The sequence below is a fragment of the Oreochromis aureus genome, linkage group 3, assembly GCF_013358895.1.
Source record: "Oreochromis aureus strain Israel breed Guangdong linkage group 3, ZZ_aureus, whole genome shotgun sequence".
Taxonomy (NCBI): Eukaryota; Metazoa; Chordata; class Actinopteri; order Cichliformes; family Cichlidae; genus Oreochromis; species Oreochromis aureus.
In genome coordinates, this window is record NC_052944.1 from 30,978,709 (window position 1) to 31,001,313 (window position 22,605).

General features: G+C 37.7%; 2 protein-coding genes across 2 annotated transcripts; both read left to right on the forward strand.

The window, feature by feature from the left end:
- The first annotated feature begins 1,051 nt into the window (after positions 1-1,051).
- On the forward strand, positions 1,052-14,852 carry LOC120439180 (putative C-type lectin domain family 20 member A). The gene is made up of 5 exons (XM_039609941.1): positions 1,052-1,098; positions 11,794-11,834; positions 12,056-12,427; positions 12,583-12,936; positions 13,386-14,852. Exons 1-5 carry the CDS (start codon positions 1,055-1,057, stop codon positions 13,730-13,732), a joined length of 1,158 nt encoding a protein of 385 aa, XP_039465875.1. The 5' UTR covers positions 1,052-1,054; the 3' UTR covers positions 13,733-14,852.
- A 1,341-nt stretch (positions 14,853-16,193) lies between these two features.
- Positions 16,194-22,154, forward strand: LOC120439181 (putative C-type lectin domain family 20 member A). Its single transcript, XM_039609942.1, has 5 exons — positions 16,194-16,215; positions 19,371-19,411; positions 19,577-19,951; positions 20,099-20,458; positions 20,760-22,154. Exons 2-5 carry the CDS (start codon positions 19,378-19,380, stop codon positions 21,104-21,106), a joined length of 1,116 nt encoding a protein of 371 aa, XP_039465876.1. The 5' UTR covers positions 16,194-16,215; positions 19,371-19,377; the 3' UTR covers positions 21,107-22,154.
- The last annotated feature ends 451 nt before the right edge of the window (positions 22,155-22,605 follow it).

The following is a 22,605-nucleotide window of genomic DNA, read 5'->3' on the forward strand; positions in this document are numbered from 1 at the left end:
AAGCCCAATATGCACATTTGGTATTTATAATACAACAGGCTGTGCTTACCTTTCTGTTTAGGCCGGCCCTCTGTTCGCCTCGCCCCACGATCTCACCACAGGCCAAATCTGCCCCTCCTCAGCACACCAAAGATCCGGGTCACGGCACCAAGTTGTTAAAATCTCCCAATTCTTTTAATCTTTGGGCTGAAGGAAGGACAATACTCGGTGTATAAATGCTCAATCAACAATATTTTATTTCCATATAATTCAACACTTAAGAGCATAAGAACCATCATGATGGGGAGACCTGCCTGCAGAGGGTCACAGCAAGTCTCAAAATGGTGACGGGTTACTCAGCCTTTATAGCCCCTAGTGGCCCCACCTAGTCGTAAAAGCCTAAACATTCACATGTTTTCTCTCTTACGGCGCCTAAGTTATGACCTCGGCTCCTTGTTTTTCTGCTCTCCGTAAAGGTGGGGGTATGGAATGTGGTCTTTCTCTTCTATTATAGGCACAAGGTCTTCTGCACACAACATTCTCTTCATGATTCAGCAGTATGAAATGTCAAGAAACAGTGTAACACATTCAACAGTGTCGAGTAATACAGGTCACTCCAATAGATCTAATGATTTTCACACTCTTTTAAGTCAGAAGTATAATGCAAACTAAAACTACATACTGATCACACACTCTATATTAAGGGGTATAATATGATCTACAGCAGTATCATAATTCAACTACTTTGATTACATATATAAGGTAACATATGATAACAGAATAATCTCACAAGTGTCACTGAACATTGTATGGTGAAATTAACCTGGAACAGTTTCTATAAATGGGAAAGATTTATTTATAGTTTTATATTTTCTTTCTACTTCCTGCTCTTGAATGTTCAACAGACAACAGTGCAGCGGTTTATTTCTGTTTTCCACAGCATTACATAAAATCCCCGTTTCATATCTGATATATACATTGGATCATTCTGGTGAAATATTTTAATATTCAAATGTTGATCTTTGGGAAACAAGATCTCTGTGTAGCATACAACCTTCTTTTGACAGCAGTCTCTATGAACACACTGAGGAGAGACATCAAGGAGAGAACTAACCAGATGTAAGTTCAGTGTTTTTTTTATGTCATTTCATCTTTGTTTATATGCACAGGTCGAGTTTAGATTGTGTCATTACTCAGTATTTCTGATAGTATTTCTATTTTTCAGTTTTTTTACATTTTATGACCAAATATAAAAACTAAAGTATTTATCAAAATTATTTTTTAGTCCAGCTGACACACTGAAATATGCACACTACACTCATCTTGTATGAAAGGTATTCAGACTACAAAAGCTAGAATGTGAGACTTGAGAATGATTGTGGATAAAGTTTCACTCATGATTAGCACAAAAACACAGGATCAGACTAAATCACAAAATGAGTCTGCACTTCATTAACCAAGCAAAATTTTTCAAAGGATTATCTTCATATTTAACCATCATGTATATGTATTAAAAACTTCACAACCACTGAAATACACATACAAGTAAATTTTAAAGTGCACATTAAGTTGTGTTTCTGAATGACCTGTGTTAGGTTTATATGGTTGATTGTCATTTATGCTTAGAAATATTTACTCATATATGCTTAGAGTTTTATAATCAATTGCATATTGATAGAGGTTTGATCCTTAGCAGTCTGTAAAGACTCTGTGTGCCTTCCAGAGTGTTCTGGCATACACACTCACATCCTGGGGTCACGAGAAGAGGTCGTACCTTCTTTTTTTGTTTTATGGTATAGCAAACATAAGTATATCTGTTTTAGTCTAAGTGCCTTTTGTTTAGATGAACTGCTGGACTTCCAGGCCAGCAGATTTTGGGAAGTCATTTATGGGGTCACGTCTTGACCCCACACACACACGGTACGCTCTGGTTAAATGTATATCTATGTAAGACTCATATGTTAATGAACCTATGCATATGCATGTAACCTCAATAAAGGAGCAGTGTTACGAGGGAGCAGACGAGAGCGACTGAGGTCAAGCGAAGGAACGGCACTTGTCGTAGTTCTCTCCCTCATATATGAGTAACACAAAGAACTTTGCCTACTTGTGTCTTGCTTTTGCTGTGTAGTAGAATTGTCTTGAACCAGTGGCGTGTCCAGCGGGATGGCTGTGCCCCCCCCAACCAGACTGGCCACCCCAAAGCTAAAACAATAAAATTCAATGAAATATCAAATGTACGATTATGTTTTCACAGTGAAGCTCAGATATCCGAGTGTAAGTGAATGCAGCATCGGCTTCTGCACTATGAGCATCATGTTAGCAAAGGTAGGAGAGCTAAGCACGAACGACGGCACCGCAGAAAACATTTTTTCGGTGACAGATTAACAGGTTAACATTGCTGGACTGGCCATCGGGCATACCGGGCCTTTGCCCGGTGGGCGGATGACTTCTTTATTTATTTATTTTGTAGCGGCATGAACAATGAGAGGTGGTGGATTGGCCAGATGCTGGCCGATGTGTAAAAAAAACTCAGTTGTTTGGTGGTCGCTATGTCGGAGCTTCCACAGAGGCCAGCAGGTGGATGAGGGAAGGGGAGGCAGGAGGAGGAGAGACCCGAGGCGGCCGCCAGTCCGAGTGTCAGGTGAACTGAACTTCAGGTAAGAAGTTATGACCTGCAGTCTATCTGGGTCAGATATAAACCAAGTTTAGGTGGAGTTTATTTTCGTTGTGCTGACTTTTTACAGTCAGTTACAATAACTCGTACTGCGTGCTAGCTAGCATGACGGAATTTATATACAGTTGGGTGGGTGCTGTGATGTTACTGATGTTGAACTTTATTTTATTCTTAAGGTTAGTTATTAGAGTTGCCAACCGTCCCATAAAAAACAGAATCGTCCCGCATTCAGAGAAAATATTACACGTTTCGTATTGAGCTGAGAAGGGACACAGTTTGTCCCGTACTTTAGCTATAATGAAACAAAGACACAAAGCTGGAGTTATTCTGTCTTTGCTGCACAGCTGCCTCTTCTTCTCTCATTCTCTCCCCCTCCCTCTCCTGTTCCTACTTCAATCATGAAACTGATCAATGATCAGCTGATCGGCTTTTCTCTCTTGTTTGTTTATCGCCCACTTTGCGCCAGAAAGAGGAAACCGGCGGATGTCGCGCTAAACAACAGCAGCACGTTTAAGCTTGATCAGGTGTTAGAATTTATTTAATAATAATTTCTAGTATCAGCTGATGTTTGCTGGAGCCACAGCTGTAAAGCTGCTGGTCATGATATCGGTTTGGTTATCTGGTGAGAGGGAAACATGAAGATGAAACCAGGAGATGTCCTTACTGAATCATCAGAGCTGAACAGGTGATGGAGAAACAGGTTTACCTGTTAGGTGACATGAATGAGTTGAAGGCTTAATGCAGAATTTTTTTGTACGTTTTTGTCCTTGACAGGTTAATCCACAATAAATAGCGACAGCATACATGTGGTGTGTGTGTAGTTGTCTTATAACTCCAGTGATTTCCCTGCAGTTTGACATCTCGTGCGATCTTGTTAATTTCATGAGTCCAGACACTAACCACTCTTACTAGATTGTATCAGGTCATCTCAACAAGAACAAATTAAGTTGTTGAATTTCGTACAGATCCTACATGATTTAATTACGTTCATAGAAACATGAAATTATTGTGTTCAAATTACAAGTTAGACTTTTTTAATGTAACATCCACCCAATTTACTTTTTTCGGTATCCCGAAAAAAGTAGAGGCGGCTGCTCGACTTGACTGAGATGGATGCCTTCCTGATCCAAAGCGTACGAGACTGAAAGTTATTGACTTACTTCACTCGAACATGATATGAACAATTTAATCTAGCCTCTCTGCATATCATGTAGTTTCTACACTATATAGTTACACTTGACTTTAAAGCATGAGGCACTTATGTTAAATGCACACAAGATACTTACATAGATCCAAGAACTGGCCAATCCCTTTTTTTCAGTGTGGCCCCCCCAACAAAAATTTTCTAGACACACCAGTGTCTTGAACGGTCCAGTGAATAGGTTTATGCTACGAACCTATCAACCTGCATTTGGCACTAATTTACAAGCATTTAGTTGCAGCTCTTCTTTATTATTTCCCTCTGTCCTCCTCCTTTCTTTATTCCTCTAGATTACGCTGGCGACTTGTTTAATGTAATGTGTGGAGAAAGTTTAAAGTATTTCAGTTATTTTAATATTACTTCTATAATAAATGCGTGATCAACAAAAAAGAACCAGATTTAGAAAAATAGATGAAAATAAATATGTTTCTGTGTTTATTGTTTTGATTGTGGTTTACATATTTCAGCCTGACATACGCCGTTCATGGAGCACAGAAAAGAGTTGTTACCAAACTGTCTCTGTGTCAGCTCCAACATATCTGACATACAGTTTTTTCTAATTGCTTAAGCACATTTTTTGTAACTATTGGCTATTTTTGCAAAACTCTACACACAAAACATTGTAGTTCTCTTGCAAAAGCGAACACAGCTAGATTAGCTCTTCACACCTTCGTAAAAATGGTGTTTTCGTATCAAACAGTACACACAAGCCATCATCTACTAAGCACACAATGCGCCACCTGCACACTGATGGTACGAATACAAAACACATCTGGCTTTTGCATTCTCTGTGTACAGATGTCAATTTGAGGTCACACTTTTGTCATAGTGTCATGTAAACATACAAGGATCCAAACTTCAAGTATTGGTGTTTATTCACACTCATCAAAACCAAGACAAAGTCAAAACACAAAATAGGAATTTCAAAAAAAAAAGGAAAAAAAAAGAAATCAGTCTACATCATGTCGTCTTTCTGGGTCCGGCCACAAAATTTCGTCCACATCGCATGCGATATCCTCCAGTCCAAGGCACCGGGGAAAATATCTCCTTGAATGCCGTATCCAGGCCTGATATGATGCCTGGTCAATATCTCCACATGCCTCCTCCATTGCCTGTAAAAGGGCTACCTGTTGATGAGGATGACGGTCGTACACTTTCCAGCGCCAGGCAGAGAAGAACTCCTCGATGGGATTTAAGAATGGAGAGTATGGAGGGAGGTTGAGTGCCATGAAGGATGGGTGGTCTGTAAACCAGTTGCAGACCAAAGCAGCCCTATGGAAACTAACATTGTCCCATATGATGACATATCGGGTCTGCTCTGGTCTCTGAACAGTGAGTATGTCATGCGAGGTGTCCAGGAATGCAATAATGTGTGCAGTGTTGTATGGGCCTATGGTTGCATGATGGTGAACAACACAAGGTGTTGGCTTATAGCTGCACACATGGTTATGTTACCACCACGTTGTCCTGGGACATTGATGATGGCACAGTGTCCAATAATGTTCCTGCCACGTCTCCTGGTTTTACTGAGGTTAAAACCGGCCTCATCCACAAAAAGTAGCTCATGTCCCATTGCATCTGCTTCTAGTTCCATCACTCTCTGGACAAGACAAAACAAATGCAACACATCAGGCTCATGCACAGCACTACAGTATGCACTTCCAAATTCAGAACCAATGACACTAGCTTACCTGCACATAGTCATATCACAGTTGCTTTACACGTTCTGTGTTTCTCTTGAAAGGAACTCTGTAAATTTGCTTCATTCTTATTCTGTGGCGGCGCATAAGTACGACTTAAGCGCAGAAATGCTTGCACTGTGTATATTTTGAAAGATGGTGTCATTATCAATTATGCGCTGCTGTATTTCGCGCAGTCTTATTGCATTATTGGCAATCACCATGTTCACTATATGGGTCTCTTGCTCTGGAGTGAACGTTCTGCCTCTGCCCCCAACATCTGGACGTCTAGCAATTCTGTAAAGTAACAATTTCAGTACTTTTGCATGTATGGTACTGTTGTGTTTCTCATTAGAGTATGGCAGTGCTACAAAGTACTTACCGATTCTCATTTCGAAATGTCCTAATGATGCCTGCCACAGTGTAGCGGCTCAGTTTAGGCTGAACCCGTTGGCCAGCTTCCCTCAGGGTCATCCCATGGTTGATTACATGGTCCACTGTTGTAGCTCTGATGTCATCAGCAATTCTATTTCTTACTCTTCTTACCCTTCCTCTCACCCCTCCTCGTCCTCCTCTTGCTCCTCCTTGTCCTTGTTGTCCTCTTCGTCCTACTTCTTCACCTCCACGTCCTCTTCCTCGGCCTCCTCTACTTCTCACTCTTCCTGCTCCCTCCACTGTACTCCACACACACAGCTTACCTGTATTGTTGTGCTTAGGCTGATTGGAAAGTGAACTAATTATCTAAAACAGTTTTCACATGTGACAGTGTGCCAGACAGTTGATAAAATAGTGTAAATAATGGCCATAAATGTGTATAGTTTTGCTAGGAGTGTGTTGATCCTTTGCAAATTGAGTGTAAAGCAGTAAGTTGTGTTTACAGTTCTGCAAAAAGAGTGCTGTGCAGTGGATTGTAGCTACAGGTTTGCAAAGTGTGTGTTACAAAATGGCAAACTGAGTGCAAAGCAGTGTTTGTGCTTTTAGTTTTGCAAACTCAGTGACTGGTTTTGCTATAAGTATTAATAGTTTTAGAAATTGTGCTATAAGAATCACAGTTAGGGTTTAAGCATAGTGTTTAAATGCTTACATATACACACACAGTTTCTGTCCCTCCACACATACGACTCGGTTCTGCTTCTATGCCCCATCTTTGTTTACTATTTCCCACCGAGGCTTCTAGACTTGTGATTGGCCAACATTTCTACACGGTTAGGAATATATCGCCACCTGTTACTTTGGCATGTTCCTAGCAGTGTTTTCCTTCATTTTTGCGTTTACGTGTGGACAGGATTATTTTTTAAAACGAAAACGGAAAATCTCCCTTTTCAAAAATACCCGTGTATGTGTGGACGTAGCCTGAGATGGCGTTTTCCTCAAGGAAAAACGCAGCGTTTTGAAAACGCTCTCAAAAACGCATACATTGAGCTGTCCCGTCGCAGTGTGGACACTTGAAAACGCAGACTTTCTAAAACGATGATGCATTTTAGTCATATGATGCAGTCATGTGACCAATTAAACAAAGATAGCGGAGGGCATTACACAGCAGTTGTTTTGATTGCTCTCAATTTTGACAGCCCTAAAAAAAGATTAATATCAGTTTGTACATGCTCCAGATAGCTTTTCTTCAAATTCTTTAACTCTCACTCGCTTTTGCGCATGCGCAGGGCTGGAACGTAAGCGCTTTGGGCCGTTTCAATGTGGATGCATAACTCTGTGAAAATGACTGAAAACGCTAGTGACAACGCAGAGCATTTTCAGATGAACACACCGTTTTCATATTTATCCGGGTTAGTGTGGACGTAGCCAAAGACCAGATATCCCACCTGCTGTGAATGTTTTAATGCAGTACAGTTGTTATTATTATCACTCCTCACATCCTGTTTATGACAGTTAAAATAAATAACATTCATATAAGAAATAAAATTGTCTGTGTAAACTGGATGTGGTGTTAAATAGGCCTATACTACTGTACTTTAACGTCGGCCATAAGGGTGGTACTTCCAGAGCCATATATGTTATGAGGTGGTACTCATTGTGAAAAGTTTGAGAATCACTGATTTAACAGATAACTCTAACAGTGTCACTGAACATTGTGTGGTGAAGTTAAACTGGAGCATTTTGTAACAACTATAAATAGGAAAGATATATTTACACTTTGTTTCCTCTTCCTGCTCTTGTTCATTTGACAGTCAACAGTGAGTGTTATATCTATGTTTTCCCACAGCATTACATAAAATCCCTGTTCCATCCCCGATATCTACACTGGATCATTCTGGTGAAGTATTTTAACATTCAAATTTTGGCCTTTGGCAAACAAGATCTCTGTGTTAGCAGTCTTTATGAACACAATGAGGAGAGACATATGGGAGAGAACTAACCAGATGTAAGTTTAAACTTTCTCATTTAATTTAATATTTGTTTATGTGCAGAGGTCAAATGTAGATGATGTCATTACTCAGTATTTCTGACAGTGCTTCTATTTTTCTGATTTTTATATGATTCAAACATTATAATTAATCGATTTATACTTTGTGTCCAAATATTTTTTAACATGAGTAATTTTTGAATACAGCTGAGCACTGAAATGTTTACACTACAGTAAACACTACCCAGACTACCAAAGCTAAAATTTGGGACTGATTGTGGATAAAGGTTCACTCATGAGACTGAATCACAAAATGAGTATGCACTTCTTTAACTAAACAAAACATTTTCAAAGGATTGTTTTTGTATTTACCATCATGTATAAGTATTAAAAACGTCATAGTCACTGAAATATATCACACAATATAAGACACATATAAGTAAATTGTTAAATGCACATTAACTTGTGTTTTTGAATGACCTGAAATTTGGCTCTAATTTACGAGCCGCGGCTCTTTTTTAATCTTTCTCTCTGTCCTCCTCGTTTCTTTATTATATTATTATATGATTATATTGTAATAAAATATAATACTTTCTTTATTATACTTTATTCTTGGCATAATATAAACACAGTGAAGCTGGAAGATGAATGCTAACTTTTTTCCACTCAATAAAAGTTAACTTGACATAACGTTAACAGGTTCTTGATGGTTAGGGACAAATGTAATCGCATGGCAGGATGCTGTAAACAGACCAAATCAGGATAACAACTGCAATATGAGGTTGGTTATTAATATACTGCTGCATGGGCTGGGCTGTACTTACATTGTAAGGTTTTAAAAACTGAGCTTTACAATGAATTGTAATGATAAAAACCGAGAGAGGCTAAAGGTGATGAGTGACTTTTTAGGGGATTGTTCAAATTAAATAGAACAAAATACAAAGCATTAAAACATGTTAAAAGCACAACAGCCTTAATAAATACAGAGTAGTTTAAACCCGCAACCAGGTTTCATCAGGTCATCACTTAAAGATTGGATATCCCACCTGCTGTGAATGTTTTAATGCAGTACAGTTCTTCTTATTATTATTACTTGTCACATCCTGTTTATGACAGTTAAAATAAACATATTCATATAAGAAATAAAATTGTCTGTGTAAACTCTATGTGGTGTTAAATAGGCCTATACTACTGTACTTTAACGTCAGTCATAAGGGTGGTACTTCAAGAGTCATATATGTTATGAGGTGGTACTCATTGTGAAACGAATCACTGGTTTACAGAAAAAGTATGAAGTATTTTCACAAAGTCTTTTAGACAAACTTGGTAAAAATATGAAGTCTGATGACCTCACAGTATCATATTAAAGTCTATGTGCATAATGATAGTCACCGTTTCACTGAGAGTGATATTTGTTTCCCGCTCACAGAATTTGTTTACAACTAAAAGCAGAAGTAGAGGAAGAACTCAGCCTAATTTGCATCAATACACAAATTTATTAAAAGTTTTGAAAACAAAGACTTTCTATGTGTATAAAAGTGTAGTATAATCAGAAATACTTGGAAATAAACATAACCAACCTCTCACACAGACAGCTGGAATATCCTGCAGGCTAACCTGCAAGTCTGAGTTGGATAGGTGCTTAACAGGATGGATGTATCTTAACATTATATATTAAAACTAGTTTTTGTATTTTATTCAATAATCTTCATTTACCTGATAGTCTGTATCTGAGTAACTGGAAGTGGTCAAACCTAGAGTTTAAGTTATTGTTATAAACACTTGCTTCAGATCATATCATGTCACCGGGCTCATATCTATGGGGCTGATAACATCCAGAGTGTGTGTATATAAACCATTCTTGTACATTCTTGTTTGGTCAGTAAAATCCCACTTTTAAGTGGAGTTTGGATTAAAAATGAGTAGCTGCAGCTGAAGTAATGATACTCTCTACTTTCTAGAGCAGTGATTCTCAAACTTTTCACAATGAGTACCACCTCAAAAAATATATGGCTCTTGCAGTACCACCCTTATGACTGATGTTAAAGTACAGTAGTATAGGCCTATTTATGACATGATGTGAGGAGTGATAACAATAACAACTGTACTGCATTAAAACATTCACAGCAGGTGGGATACCTGGTCATTAAGTGATGACCTGAAGAAACCTGCTTCCAGGTCCAAACTATTCTGCATTTATTAAAGCTGTTGTGCTTTTAACATGTTTTAATGCTTTATATTTTGTTTTATTTAATCTGAACAATCCCCTAAAAAGTCACTCATCACTTGTCCGAAGTGATAGCAGTGCTGTATGTTTTAATTTTTGCTGTGGTGGTTAAGCTGCTGGATTTTTGGCTTCGTGGTTCGTGCGTCAGCGACACGAAATACCATCATGTGGTAGCCTCGCTGGATCCGCTGTCCACTCGCTGTGTGATGACCCTCCTCTGGGATACCATCACCCAAGGGAAATACACCGCTCTGAAGGCGCTGCTGCTGTGGGGCTCCTGAGGGCCAAGAAACTCCTCTCTCTCTCTCGGGCCTGGGTGATGGTACCACTCTCGAGCTCATGGAGAGCACGCTGTCCTTGCTATGAATGCATGACGGCGGATTCCTCTTCACTCTCGTCTTCCTCCGATAGTTGCCGGTGCAAGCTGGTCTGGCCAACTCTCCACTGCTGGCTGCTGCTGGCTCACAAAAGAAGTGGATTGCATTCTCCTGACTACTGGGAGCTTTGGCAACCAGGCGATAGTTCCCGACTTACTGACAGCATCTCTCGCGCCCCCACCAATTCTCCCGGGCGCCTCCGATTCATCAATGGTGGTTGGAATCGCGGCACCGCGGAAAAGAGCTGTGTTTTTACCATAAGCGTGACAGCGCTGTGCCACCTTTGCAGTTTTAAGGCCCAGGGAAACGAGCCAGCTAGCGCTCTGTAGCGGTCGCGACAGCTGGCGATAAGGAAAGGCTGCTTTTCATAGTAGACTCACACTCGGGGAGACATTTTCTGGTTGACTCCAGCTCCCAGAAAAACCTCTGGAACTCTCGTGTCATCTTTGCACACCTCCAAGATGTTATTATTTTATCTTAAAAAACAAAAAACAAACAAACAAAAAAACTGGAGATAGCCTGCGTACCACCAGCGAGAGCCCAAGTCCCACTAGTGGTACGCATACCACCATTTGAGAAAGAGTGTTCTAGAGTATATCAAGTTCTCCCTGTGCCTCACACCCAGTTTAAGATAATGGATGAAGTTATTAAGCAACCCAAACAAGATAGACATGTTTATGTTTTTGTTCATTGGACAGTAAGCAGTGTAGTGGTTTCTGCCCCTTTTCTCTTTACTTCTAAACATCTTTGAATCATATTTGCAAATAAACCGTTTCACAACTGGAATATAAAACAAATCCCTCCCACCAGTCGATCATTCAGGGAAATTTCAGGGAAATAGATGCACTTTTGTATTTCAATATTCAAATATTCAAATCCTGACCAGGACAAAAAAAAGAGCTCCTTTTTACTGTAGAGAAGAAATTATCATATGTAAGTTTAAAACTTGTAATATCATTTCATGTTTGTGGTACAGCGGTGATGTGCAGACAATATCTGATGTATTTTTGTCTTGTGTTGAAAAAAAAAGAGATTATTATGGGCAGCTCTCATTGAAAAGGTGAACAGGCTTAAAATAACCAGAGCTTTCAAAATGAGTAACATAAATAATTTCATCAGCTTGTTAATGAGAGCCTGAATTAATAAAAAAAAAAAAGAATTCATATCTTTTTTGGTCATAATGGTTCACTATTTATCTTTAACTAGCTGAAAGTGCATAAAGTGTCCATCGAAGGAGTTCTGTTCAAATCTTTGTTTCCTTGAGCAATAAAACATCACTTTCATCTGTCAGATCAAAGATGCAGTGGAGTCTGTATCTGCTTATTCTGATGGGTAAGTGGATTGTTTTAGCAAATATACCCTATGCAATTTATAATGAATATAGATTACTACTTCACATATTTTTTTTTATTATTATTTAAACTTGATTTGTTGATGGGATGATTAGTTTTTCCTATCTGGAGTCACTCAGTCTTCTCATGTCTGACAGTTTTCATCTGTAATGTTTGATTTACAAATCAGATTTTTATCTATATCATATTTCTGTATTTCAGGTCAGTGTTGCTTCTTTACATGCCGCCTGTATGAGTACCACTTTATTGCAGAAAACAAGAGCTGGTATGAAGCACAGAGATACTGCAGAGAGAAATATACAGACCTGGCCAAAGTGTTTGACATGACAGACATGAGCAGACTCTGTAACTCCACACAGAATCAAGGAGAAGCCTGGATTGGACTGAACAACAACACAGGTGGAAACAGGACGTGGCATTGGTCTCTGCCAGGAGTGGAATACATTCAAAATGACAGCAGCTGGAATCTGAATGGAAGAACTGATAATGAAAAGCCTGGAAACTGTGGGAGGAAAAGAGACAAGCTGGCAGATGCTTCCTGTGACTATCCTATGTGGTTCGTCTGCTATGATGGTGAGGAGATGTGGACAATAAGAAATAATATTATGATATCATGATATACAAATATAATTAATCACATAATTGTGAATTGAGAAAACATACAGAAAGAATTTCAGGAGACAAATTATTGAGGGATGTCTTTGTGCTTTTTTCTGTTTATTTCACAGAAATGAAAAAGGACAATAAAACATTGTATTTGATAACAACACCTATGAACTGGACACAGGCTCAGAGCTACTGCAGATACCATCACATTGACCTGGCCAGTGGACTCGATCAGGTAGATGGAGGAGAACTCACGATGATGAAGAAAAAGAGAGACCCGAGTAGAGCATGGATCGGTCTGTTCAGAGACAGCTGGAGGTGGTCAGATGGGAGTGATTTCTCTTTCAGATACTGGGATATGCAGTTATTCAATGATACACAAAGCAACAAGACATGTGCTATGACTCTGTTAAACAGATCAGGAAAATGGAGCTCTGATGAATGTGACAAAGAAAAACCCTTCTTCTGTTATGATGGTGAGTTTTTATCAACATTTTTCTGACTGGTTTTCTCTAAAAGGAGGATCACTGGAATCACTGACAAGATCCAGCTGAACATGTTGTATATTTTTCTGCAACCTATTTATAGATGATGGATGATTTTCTTTTACAAATGATTTTCTAAGTCATGAATGTATTTATGAATTTATGAATTCAACCAAATCACTTTAATTATCTGTGGGATAACTGACAGCAACTGTTGAACCACTTTCTCTATTGTCTGTAAAGAAGTTGAATATTTGAGGATCTTGTTGACTTGAGTGCAGATTGTTACTATTATCACACTTTGTTCTGCTGTGGGTAGAGAAACACACAAACTTTCCATAGTTTCTGTTATTTTTAGAACAAAATAAACAGTATAAATAATATCTCGTTTATACAGTTCAACAGCTTCAATTGAACCTGTTATTTTGTTTTTATGTTAGATAAATTGATCCTGATCAAAGAAAATAAGACCTGGGAGGAGGCCTTGGATTACTGCAGAAAGTCTCACAGGGGACTGGTTTCCATCACTAACGATTACCAACAGAGATGGGTGGAGGAGAGAGCCAAGAATGCCTCGAGTCCTTTTGTCTGGCTCGACCTGCGCTACTCCTGCACTCTGGATCTGTGGTTCTGGATCAATGACAAGCTGGTCTGCTATGAGAAGTGGAGCAAAGAGGGAAAGACTGAGGATTGTGGCAGGGCTGTGGGCATGCAGAGTGGAGGACAGCATGAGTGGTTCAGTCAGAGAGACAATGAGACATATAATTTTATTTGTTCTGTCAAATAAGATTTAATCATAACTTAAATATTTCACTCTGAGTTAAACTTCTTTGATTGTTTAGTTTCGTATTTTTTAGACTTTTCATGTTCTTCATTTAATTTGGTTTCCTTCGTTTCTTCTTGACTGTCTGATTCAGTGATATTATACTTACTTACTTCAATATTACTGCATTATTCAGTTTTTACACTTTTGTTGTTAGATGTTTTGTTTGTTATATTTGCTGTTATCTTTTGAGTAAATAAATAGCAATCGAGTAAATATAAATAAACTATTTTAATGTTTTTAATCTTTAATGTTTACTATATGATACAAATCAATCTCACTGAGAATTCAGGACGATTCATGTCACAAAAGACTTAAAACTACTCTTTTTTTTCATAATGATATATTTGAAGTGACATGTTGTAAACTGATCATCTGTGTCTGTGAAGACAAATAAACTGAGTTGCAGCTGTAACAGTCTACACTACTAACAGTAGTTCTCTGAGCACCTATTTCTACACAGATTAACATATTAATATTTATTTTAAATCATTAGGAAACCAAATGCACTGTGTTTTCAAATAACATTTAAAATTCGCCAACACACAGAATGAACTAAGACTTCATGACAACATTTTTTCTAGTGTTTTATGACGTTTTCCACCAATAGAAACCTTCGACTTGTGGGTCATTCACGGCAAGCTTTCACCTGGGGTGAGAGTTGAATATTTCAGTAGTGAAGCTCCACCATTTAAAACCATCACATTTAAAACAAAAAAAAGGAGTTGAAAAAGCAAGCATCAACCACAGACCTCTCTAAAGACAAATAAGAGCTATGAAAAAGAAAGCCCTCATTTAAATCAATGTATTTAATTGTTATTTCACTGGAGTGTAGTTTAGAAACCAAAACAAATTCGAAAGTGTTCACATAGACTATGACAGCCAAACACCACCATCTAATGGCTATACAGGTTAGCAGCAGAGTAAACATGTATTACATTTCTAATGTGTCTACAGATGTGACTGTTACACTTTATCCACAGCATAAAGGTGGACTGTGGGATGTGGGAGAGATTAGTAGGTTGCAGTTTTGGAAGTTGTTGTGTGTGTAAAAGATTGGCCAGTAAACTAATGTTGTTCTCTGTTCAGTGTGATGTCTGCTGTTTTTCACGCCACACCTCTCTGTGTAACAGTGGTGTCAGAATTAGGATTATTTACACCTGTGAATTAAAGAGGAAAACACACTAAATGAGAGGAGTAGGATGCAGAAAAATATGTGGGACAAGGAAAAGCCCCCTTGCTGACAGGGAAGAAAGAAAAAGTGAAAAACAATTGAGCCAGATGGCTGATGAGGATGATTTTGAACCAGTGGTACGACCAAAGCAAATAACAGTTGGGGTTGTGAGTAAAGAACTTTCTGAACCTGATATCTTTGATGAAATTAGAGAATTTACGTGATGATCCAAAAAAATAGAAATAATACTGTTTAAACAGATGAAACAGCTGAGTGATAATACACCAAAGCTGCAACATGATGTATGTTCTGAACTTCATCAGCCTTCTGTCCAGAGGGACGTTTCTACAACAGCTGTTTTCCCAAAGCGAGAGACTGAGTAACTGCCTCAGCTATCAGCTGTGCAGCTACTTCATGGAGCCGCTGAGCACCAAGCTGAGCCTCCTTCTCCAAACTGCTCTGGTACAGAGAGCAGAAATCATTCATGTAGTTGAACCAATAATACCTGACTTCAAGGAAGGTGAGGATCCTGAAAGTTTCTTTGTACGATTAGAAGACATAGCTTAAACCCACCATAGGTGAGATGGGAAAGGACTTAGTGCTGAAGCTGCAGCGGATCCCACATGATGTGGGGTGAGAGGCAGATTGCAGCATATCTGAATGCTGATGCTGGCAAGCTGCATCCTGTTGTCTCCATAATTTTGATTACTTTATAAAAATGTATTTTCATGGACATTTTCATGGGTTTGGTCTACTTTTCGTGTTTATTGATTTATTTTAGAGTTTTTATCTGTCCTTGATGTCTCTGCATTTCATTGTGAACCAGTCCTATATTTCATTTTTGAATCTATGATTTCTGTGCTCAAAGGGAGAGTTAGTTTTATGTGTTTGGTTTTCAGTTTTCAGGTCAGTCATGTTTAGTATTTACTCTTCTTACCTTCATTGTGTCCTCGTGTCTCAGTGTCACATTTTGTAGCAACCATAAATGGGAAAGATTTATTTATAGTTTTAGGATTAGGGTTTTCTTTCCTCTACCTGCTCTTGCTCGTTTGACAGTCAACAGTGCAGCGGTTTATTTCTGTTTCCACAGCATTACATAAAATCCCTGTTTCATCCCTGATATATACACTGGATCATTCTGGTGGAATATTTCAATATTCAGATGTTGACCTTTGGCAAACAAGATCTCTGTGTTAGTGTAGCAAACAACCTTCATGACAGCAGTCTTTATGAACACACTGAGGAGAGACATCAAGGAGAGAACCAACCAGATGTAAGTTTAAACTTTCTTATGTCATTTAATCTTTGTTTCTATGCACAGGTCGAGTGTAGATGATGCCCTTACTCAGTATATATGATTGGGTTTCTATTTTTCTATTTTTTAAATATATAACAACTAAAATATTTTACATGAGTATTCTTTTAGTGCAGCAGAGCACTTAAATTTTTCCACGACACTCATCTAGTATGGAAGCGGTCCAGAGGACAAGAGCTAAAATGTGGGACTGATGGTGGATAAAGTTTCACTTATGATTAGCACAAAAACACAGGATCAGACCAAATCACAAAATTAGTCTGCACTTCTTTAACCAAACAAAAGTCACTGAAATATATCACACAATATAAGACGCATACAAGTTTATTAAGTGGACATGAACTTGTGTTTTTGAATGACCTGAAATTTAGCATTAATTTACAATCATTTAGCTGCAAATCTTTATTCTTCCCCTCTGTCCTCCTCCTTTTTTATTCCTCTGTGTTACTCTGGGTGACTTATTTACTGTAATGTGTGGAGACAGTTTAAAGTATTTCAGTTATTTTTATATTACTTCTATAATAAATGCCTGATTAAAAGAAAGGACTAGATTTGGAAAATAGATGAAAATAAATATGTTTCTGTGTTGATCTATTTGATTGTGGTTTACATATTTCAGCCTGACATACTCTGTTCATGCAGCACATAAGAGTTGTTGCCAAACTGTCTGTTACGTTCCCCTAAAAAGGTCCAGGCAAATAGGGAATGTAACAAAAAGTGTTCAGGTAAGAAAAAAGGAGACAGGGAGGCAAAAGGGTTAAATTAAAGAAGTTTATTAAAGTTTCTATTACAAGCCGCTATCACCATTTAAAGAAATAAAACAAAACTTAAGCATTGGTCAGTAAACTGAAAAGTAAGCCAAAAGAGATTAGTGACCAAACACACTCCTCTCCACCGAGGAGGAGCAAACAATCACAAAATACAGCTCACTAGCTGCAACCACCAACATGACTCTCTGGCACCAAAGCTCACCTTTCTCCTCCCTTAAATACTTTTAATTGTTGATGGGAGTGAGCTGGTGAAGCTCTGCCAGAGTTGTGAGCTGAAGATCTTGAGAGTTGAGAGCATGTCAGGCACCTGTGTTTGTGCCTGACATGCGCGCCCTGTGGTGTTTGTCATCACATCTGTGTTATACCTGTGTCGCTGGTGTATTTTTCTCAGCTGTGTGGACCAGTTCAGCTCAGTTTTCTCCGTTTTTTCTTGTCTGCTCTTTGCAGAACTTGCAAGACTTTTTTTATATGAGATATTCAGATTTGATAAGCTCTTTCAAATTAGAGAAACAAGTATCTACTGTGGTTAAATCCAGCTTCTATCAGTTACGTCAAATTGCTAAAGCTAAGCCTTTCCTCTCCCACAAGGACCTTGAAAAGCTTATTCATGCATTCATTACCTCTAGACTGGACTATTGTAACTCCCTCTATTTAGGCCTCCCTCACTCCTCTCTTCACCGGTTGCAATTAGTACAGAACTCTGCTGCACGCCTTTTATCTGGTGCGAGAATGCATGATCATATGACTCCAGTTTTAGCCAAGTTACACTGGCTCCCTGCGCATTGATTTTAAAATTCTTTTACTCACTTATAAAATCTTAAATAACATGGCCCCTAGCTATTTAACAGAACTTCTTCATTTGTATAATCCCATAAAAGCACTAAGATCTTCTAACCAGATGCTCTTAATGCAACCTAAGTCTAGGTTGAAAACCAGAGGTGACCGTGCCTTTGCCATTGTAGCTCCTAGACTGTGGAACAACCTCCCTATTGCCATTCGCTCTTCTAAGACTGTTCAGTCTTTTAAATCTCGTTTAAAGACCCATCTTTTTACTCTGGCTCTGATGTAAGATAGTTTGATTATCATTTGGTTGGTTTTTATGGTTGTCTCCTCCTGCGTTGTATCTTTCTTATCTTATTTTTATCTGTCTTATTTTATCTTTTAATTTGTGAAGCACTTTGATCATAACTGTTGTTTTTAAATGTGCTATATAAATAAATTTTGATTTGATTTTGATTCTGACAGTCACACATTAAAGTCTGTTTGCCTTACACATTCAGATCTTCATCTCCCACTGCCAGCACAGAATTTATTACAACTAAAAGCAAATTAGAGATAGAAACTCAGTCTAATTTGCATCAATTTAAAAATTACTCAAATTTTTATGTATTTTTATGTATATAAAAGTGCAGTGTAACCAGAAATACTTTAAATTTATCATTTTGATTTGATAGTCCAATATCCCACCTTAACATTACATGTCTTGTTAAACAATATAAGAATAATAATAAAATAAATGTGAGCAGCCTCTCACACACACACACAGCTGGAATATCCTCCAGGCTGGTCTGCAAGTCTGAGTTGGATAAGTGTTTAAGAGGATGGACGTTAACATTACATAAAATGAGTAGATCATGCTCTCCCTGTGCCTCACTCCCAGATTAAGATAATGGATGAAGTTATTAAGCAACATGAATATGGAAGACGTGTTTATATGTTTTTGCTTCTTGGACTGTTAGCAGTGCAGTGTTTTCTGCACCTTTTTTCCTGTTTCCTCATCATGTAAATGACACCTTTTATAACTCTCATATAAAATTCCTCCCCATCTGTGAGTCAGTCTGTCAGAGGAAATAGATACACTCTTTAAAAATTTAATAGTCAAATCCTGACCAGCACAAAGAGAGCTCTCTTTTAGTGTATTTTAATATTTACTTGAGAGCTGTCTTCATGAGCAGACTGAATAGAGGAGAAATGATCACATGTAAGTTTAAAACCTTTAATATTATTTCTTATTTGTGATACAGAGGTGATGTGTAATGTACATTTGTGTATTCAACAAAGAAAAAAAACATAGGTTATACACAATTATTACTAATAACAGTTAAAATACCAAGAGATTTCAAGATGAGTAACATTAATGGTTCTGTCAGCTTGTTCATGACCTTCTGAATTATTAAAAATACATTAAAGTCTATTCTGGTTCATAATGGTTCACATATATTTCATATTTCCTACCATCATATATTGATCCATCTTTTCTTTCCTGACATAAAGTTTGCATCAAAGAAGCTTCGTTCAAATCTTTGTTTCCTTGAGAAATAAAACATCACTTTCATCTGTCAGATCAAAGATGCAGTGGAGTCTGTATCTGCTTATTCTGATGGGTAAGTGGATTTTTTTCCAAAATGTACTTTTTTAAGTTTAAAATGAACACAGATTAATGTTGATTTATTAAACATTTGCAATATTTTACCAGAATATTCACTGAATATAGATCAGTGTTTATCTGACCAAGATTTTTCTATCCTCTAATTTTTGTTTTATTTTAGGTCAGTGTTGCTTCTTTACATGCCGCCTGTATGAGTACCACTTTATTGCAGAAAACAAGAGCTGGTCTGAAGCACAGAGATACTGCAGAGAGAAATATACAGACCTGGCCAAAGTGTTTGACATGACAGACATGAGCAGACTCCGTAACTCCACACAGAATCAAGGAGAAGCCTGGATTGGACTGAACAACAACACAGGTGGAAACAGGACGTGGCATTGGTCTCTGCCAGGAGTGGAATACATTCAAAATGACAGCAGCTGGAATCTGAATGGCAGACAAAACTGGGAGCCATATCCTGGGAACTGTGGGAGGAAAAGAGAGAAGCTGGCAGATGTTTCATGTGAATATCCTATGTGGTTCATCTGCTATGATGGTGAGGAGATGTGAATAATAAATAATATTATTATAATATCATAATATAAAAATATAATGAAATTACCGAATAGTTTTTTGAAGAAAAAAATTGCAGGAGATAAATTGCTGAGGGTTGTCTTTGTGTGTTTTTCTCTTGGTTTTACAGAAATGAAGAAAGACAATAAAAGATTGTATTTCATTCAAGATACAAAACTAAATTGGACACAGGCTCAGAGCTACTGCAGGTATAATTACACTGACTTGGCCAGTGGACTCGATCAGGTAGATGGAAAAGAAATGAAGGCCCTGATTAAGTCTAAGGACTCCAAGTTTAGTGCATGGATCGGTCTGTTCAGAGACAGCTGGAGGTGGTCAGATGGGAGTGATTTCTCTTTCAGATACTGGGATATGCAGTTATTCAATGATGAACAAAGCAACAAGACATGTGCTATGACTCTGTTAAACAGATCAGGAAAATGGAGCTCTGATGAATGTGACAAAGAAAAACCCTTCTTCTGTTATGATGGTGAGTTTTACAAAAGTTTTTCTCAGTTTTCCCAAAATTAAATACCACTGCTATTACTGAGAAGATTCATTATGATGTGTTTGTGTAGTCATTATTGTGTAGTTATTTCTGCATTCATGCCGAATTTATTTTAAAAGACCAATTTTAATATCTGGTAGAAAATTCTCAGGAAGATCTGTATAAGTGTAAACCTGGTCATCTATAATTTTCTTCTGCAGTTAACTTTTCTAATTTTAATAAACTGAAAATAAAAGGAAAAGAACTGAAACTGAACTTTAATTTCTCCGTTTAACTATTACAGATAAATTGATCCTGATCAAAGAAAACAAGACCTGGGAAGAAGCCTTGAATTACTGTGAAAACAACTACAAGAGGCTGGTTTCTATCACCAACCCTGAGGTGCAGCGATGGGTCCAGGAAACAGCCAAGAATGCTGACAGTCCCTATGTTTGGATCGGACTGAGCTACAAATGCACTCTGGGATTATGGTTATGGGGCAGTGACTACGTAGTCTGCTATGAGAAGTGGGCCACAGAGGGGAAGACTGAAGGGTGTGACATGTCTGTAGGTGTGGACAGAGGAGGACAGCATGAGTGGTTCAGTCGCAGGAATAATGAGACGTATAATTTTATTTGTTCTAAACAGTAAACTTTCTGATTTCTTATAAACCTAAAAATATCTAAAATCAAACAGTGAAATATTAGGATCATTTCTTGAAATCAATTTAAATTTGATGCTAATATAACTAACCTACACTATGCTAATGGTAATTTCTGAGTTATTTAGACCATCAGAGGGAGGAATACCCACAAATGTAATGATGTAAACATTAAATCTTGACTAATATCAAGTTCAGTCACAATGGTTACAGGGGGATGCCATCTGTCACTTTGAAATGATCATGAACAATACAACATCTTTGTGTTTTATTATCATTTAAACATAAATCAAAAATGTGCTTCATCTCTAAAACCGGGCAAAATAAAAATTACTGTCTATTTGTGCAGTCTTTTTTACTATTGTAACCAAAACAATACTGACATTTTTAAAATTTTAAAACTAAATGATTTCCCCATTCATGTCTCATTTGCATGTCTCTGACAAAGGCTGCCATCAAGGAGATGATAGAGGTTAATGTATAATCTTAAAGACTGTTTTAAGATTTCCTCTGTGTTTGTATTTTTGCTGAACTTTGGATTATGGTTGTGTTTTCTGGGTTGTTGATATTTAGCTTCCTGTTATTTCCATTTTATTTAATTTTTTTTTATAAATGATACAAATGTAATTGAGATTATTTCATGTCTTTAATTCTGAGCTTCTCTTCCAAAGATCTTTAGATTCATTCTGTGCTTTGTGGGTTTATGACGTCCTCGTGGTTTTAGGTTTGTTGATCTCCTTTTGTGCTCCATTCTGTTCCTTCAGTCTTATGTTTGTCTTCTGTCTCTGTCAACTTCATATCTTTGAGTCTTGGTCTCAGTGTTTGTTATTTCCTGTTTTATTTTGATGTTCTGTTGTCACTTGTGTTTTGTGTTTAGTTCTACTTCTCCTGTCTCATCCTCTGTGATTAGTTTCAGCTGTCCTGACCTGTTTCCTCTCCCCTCATTATCTGCTGTGTATTATTGTCTCAGTCTCTGCTTGTACTTTTTTTTTTTTTTTTTTTTTGGAAGAGTTATTGTTTTGGATTCTTTGTGGCTGATCTGTGGGGTTTTGTATCTTATGAAAACGTATCATTAAAGATGCTTAAGTTTATATCAGTCTCCTGAGTCCTGCATTTGGGTCCACATCCTGTCTGCCACACACGGTTTTGACAAAGTCACAGAATCCAGTATACTGCTGATTGATGTATAGCTCCGTTAATTACTTGCCTACAGGTGGCTGTAAGGAGTGACTGATGATTATTAAGGCCTTTCAGCATGAAATAGTGCATTTATAAATGTATATAAATATAAATGTTTTCTGTAATTTGTTGAATAATTGTGTGAGTCAGTGTATAAAATAAGTAAAATGTTAAATACCTGCTAGACTGAAAAAAAGTCTGCTCTGATGATTGGTGACAAAGTGAATTTTACTTATTTACAGAAGACCTTTGGGTAGAGCAGGACAAAGAACGAGTAAGAAAGGCTCCTCACATCCCAGACATGACTTGC

Bases quoted from the DNA above. Each gene is read 5' to 3' on its own strand.
- LOC120439180 (XM_039609941.1), top strand. From the start codon at position 1,055: ATGAACACACTGAGGAGAGACATCAAGGAGAGAACTAACCAGAT. The intron at 1,099-11,793 runs GTAAGTTCAGTG...TTCATCTGTCAG, and splicing joins AAGGAGAGAACTAACCAGAT to ATCAAAGATGCAGTGGAGTC. The intron at 12,428-12,582 runs GTGAGGAGATGT...TTTATTTCACAG, and splicing joins GTGGTTCGTCTGCTATGATG to AAATGAAAAAGGACAATAAA.
- LOC120439181 (XM_039609942.1), top strand. From the start codon at position 19,378: ATGCAGTGGAGTCTGTATCTGCTTATTCTGATGG. The intron at 19,412-19,576 runs GTAAGTGGATTT...GTTTTATTTTAG, and splicing joins GTATCTGCTTATTCTGATGG to GTCAGTGTTGCTTCTTTACA. The intron at 19,952-20,098 runs GTGAGGAGATGT...TTGGTTTTACAG, and splicing joins GTGGTTCATCTGCTATGATG to AAATGAAGAAAGACAATAAA.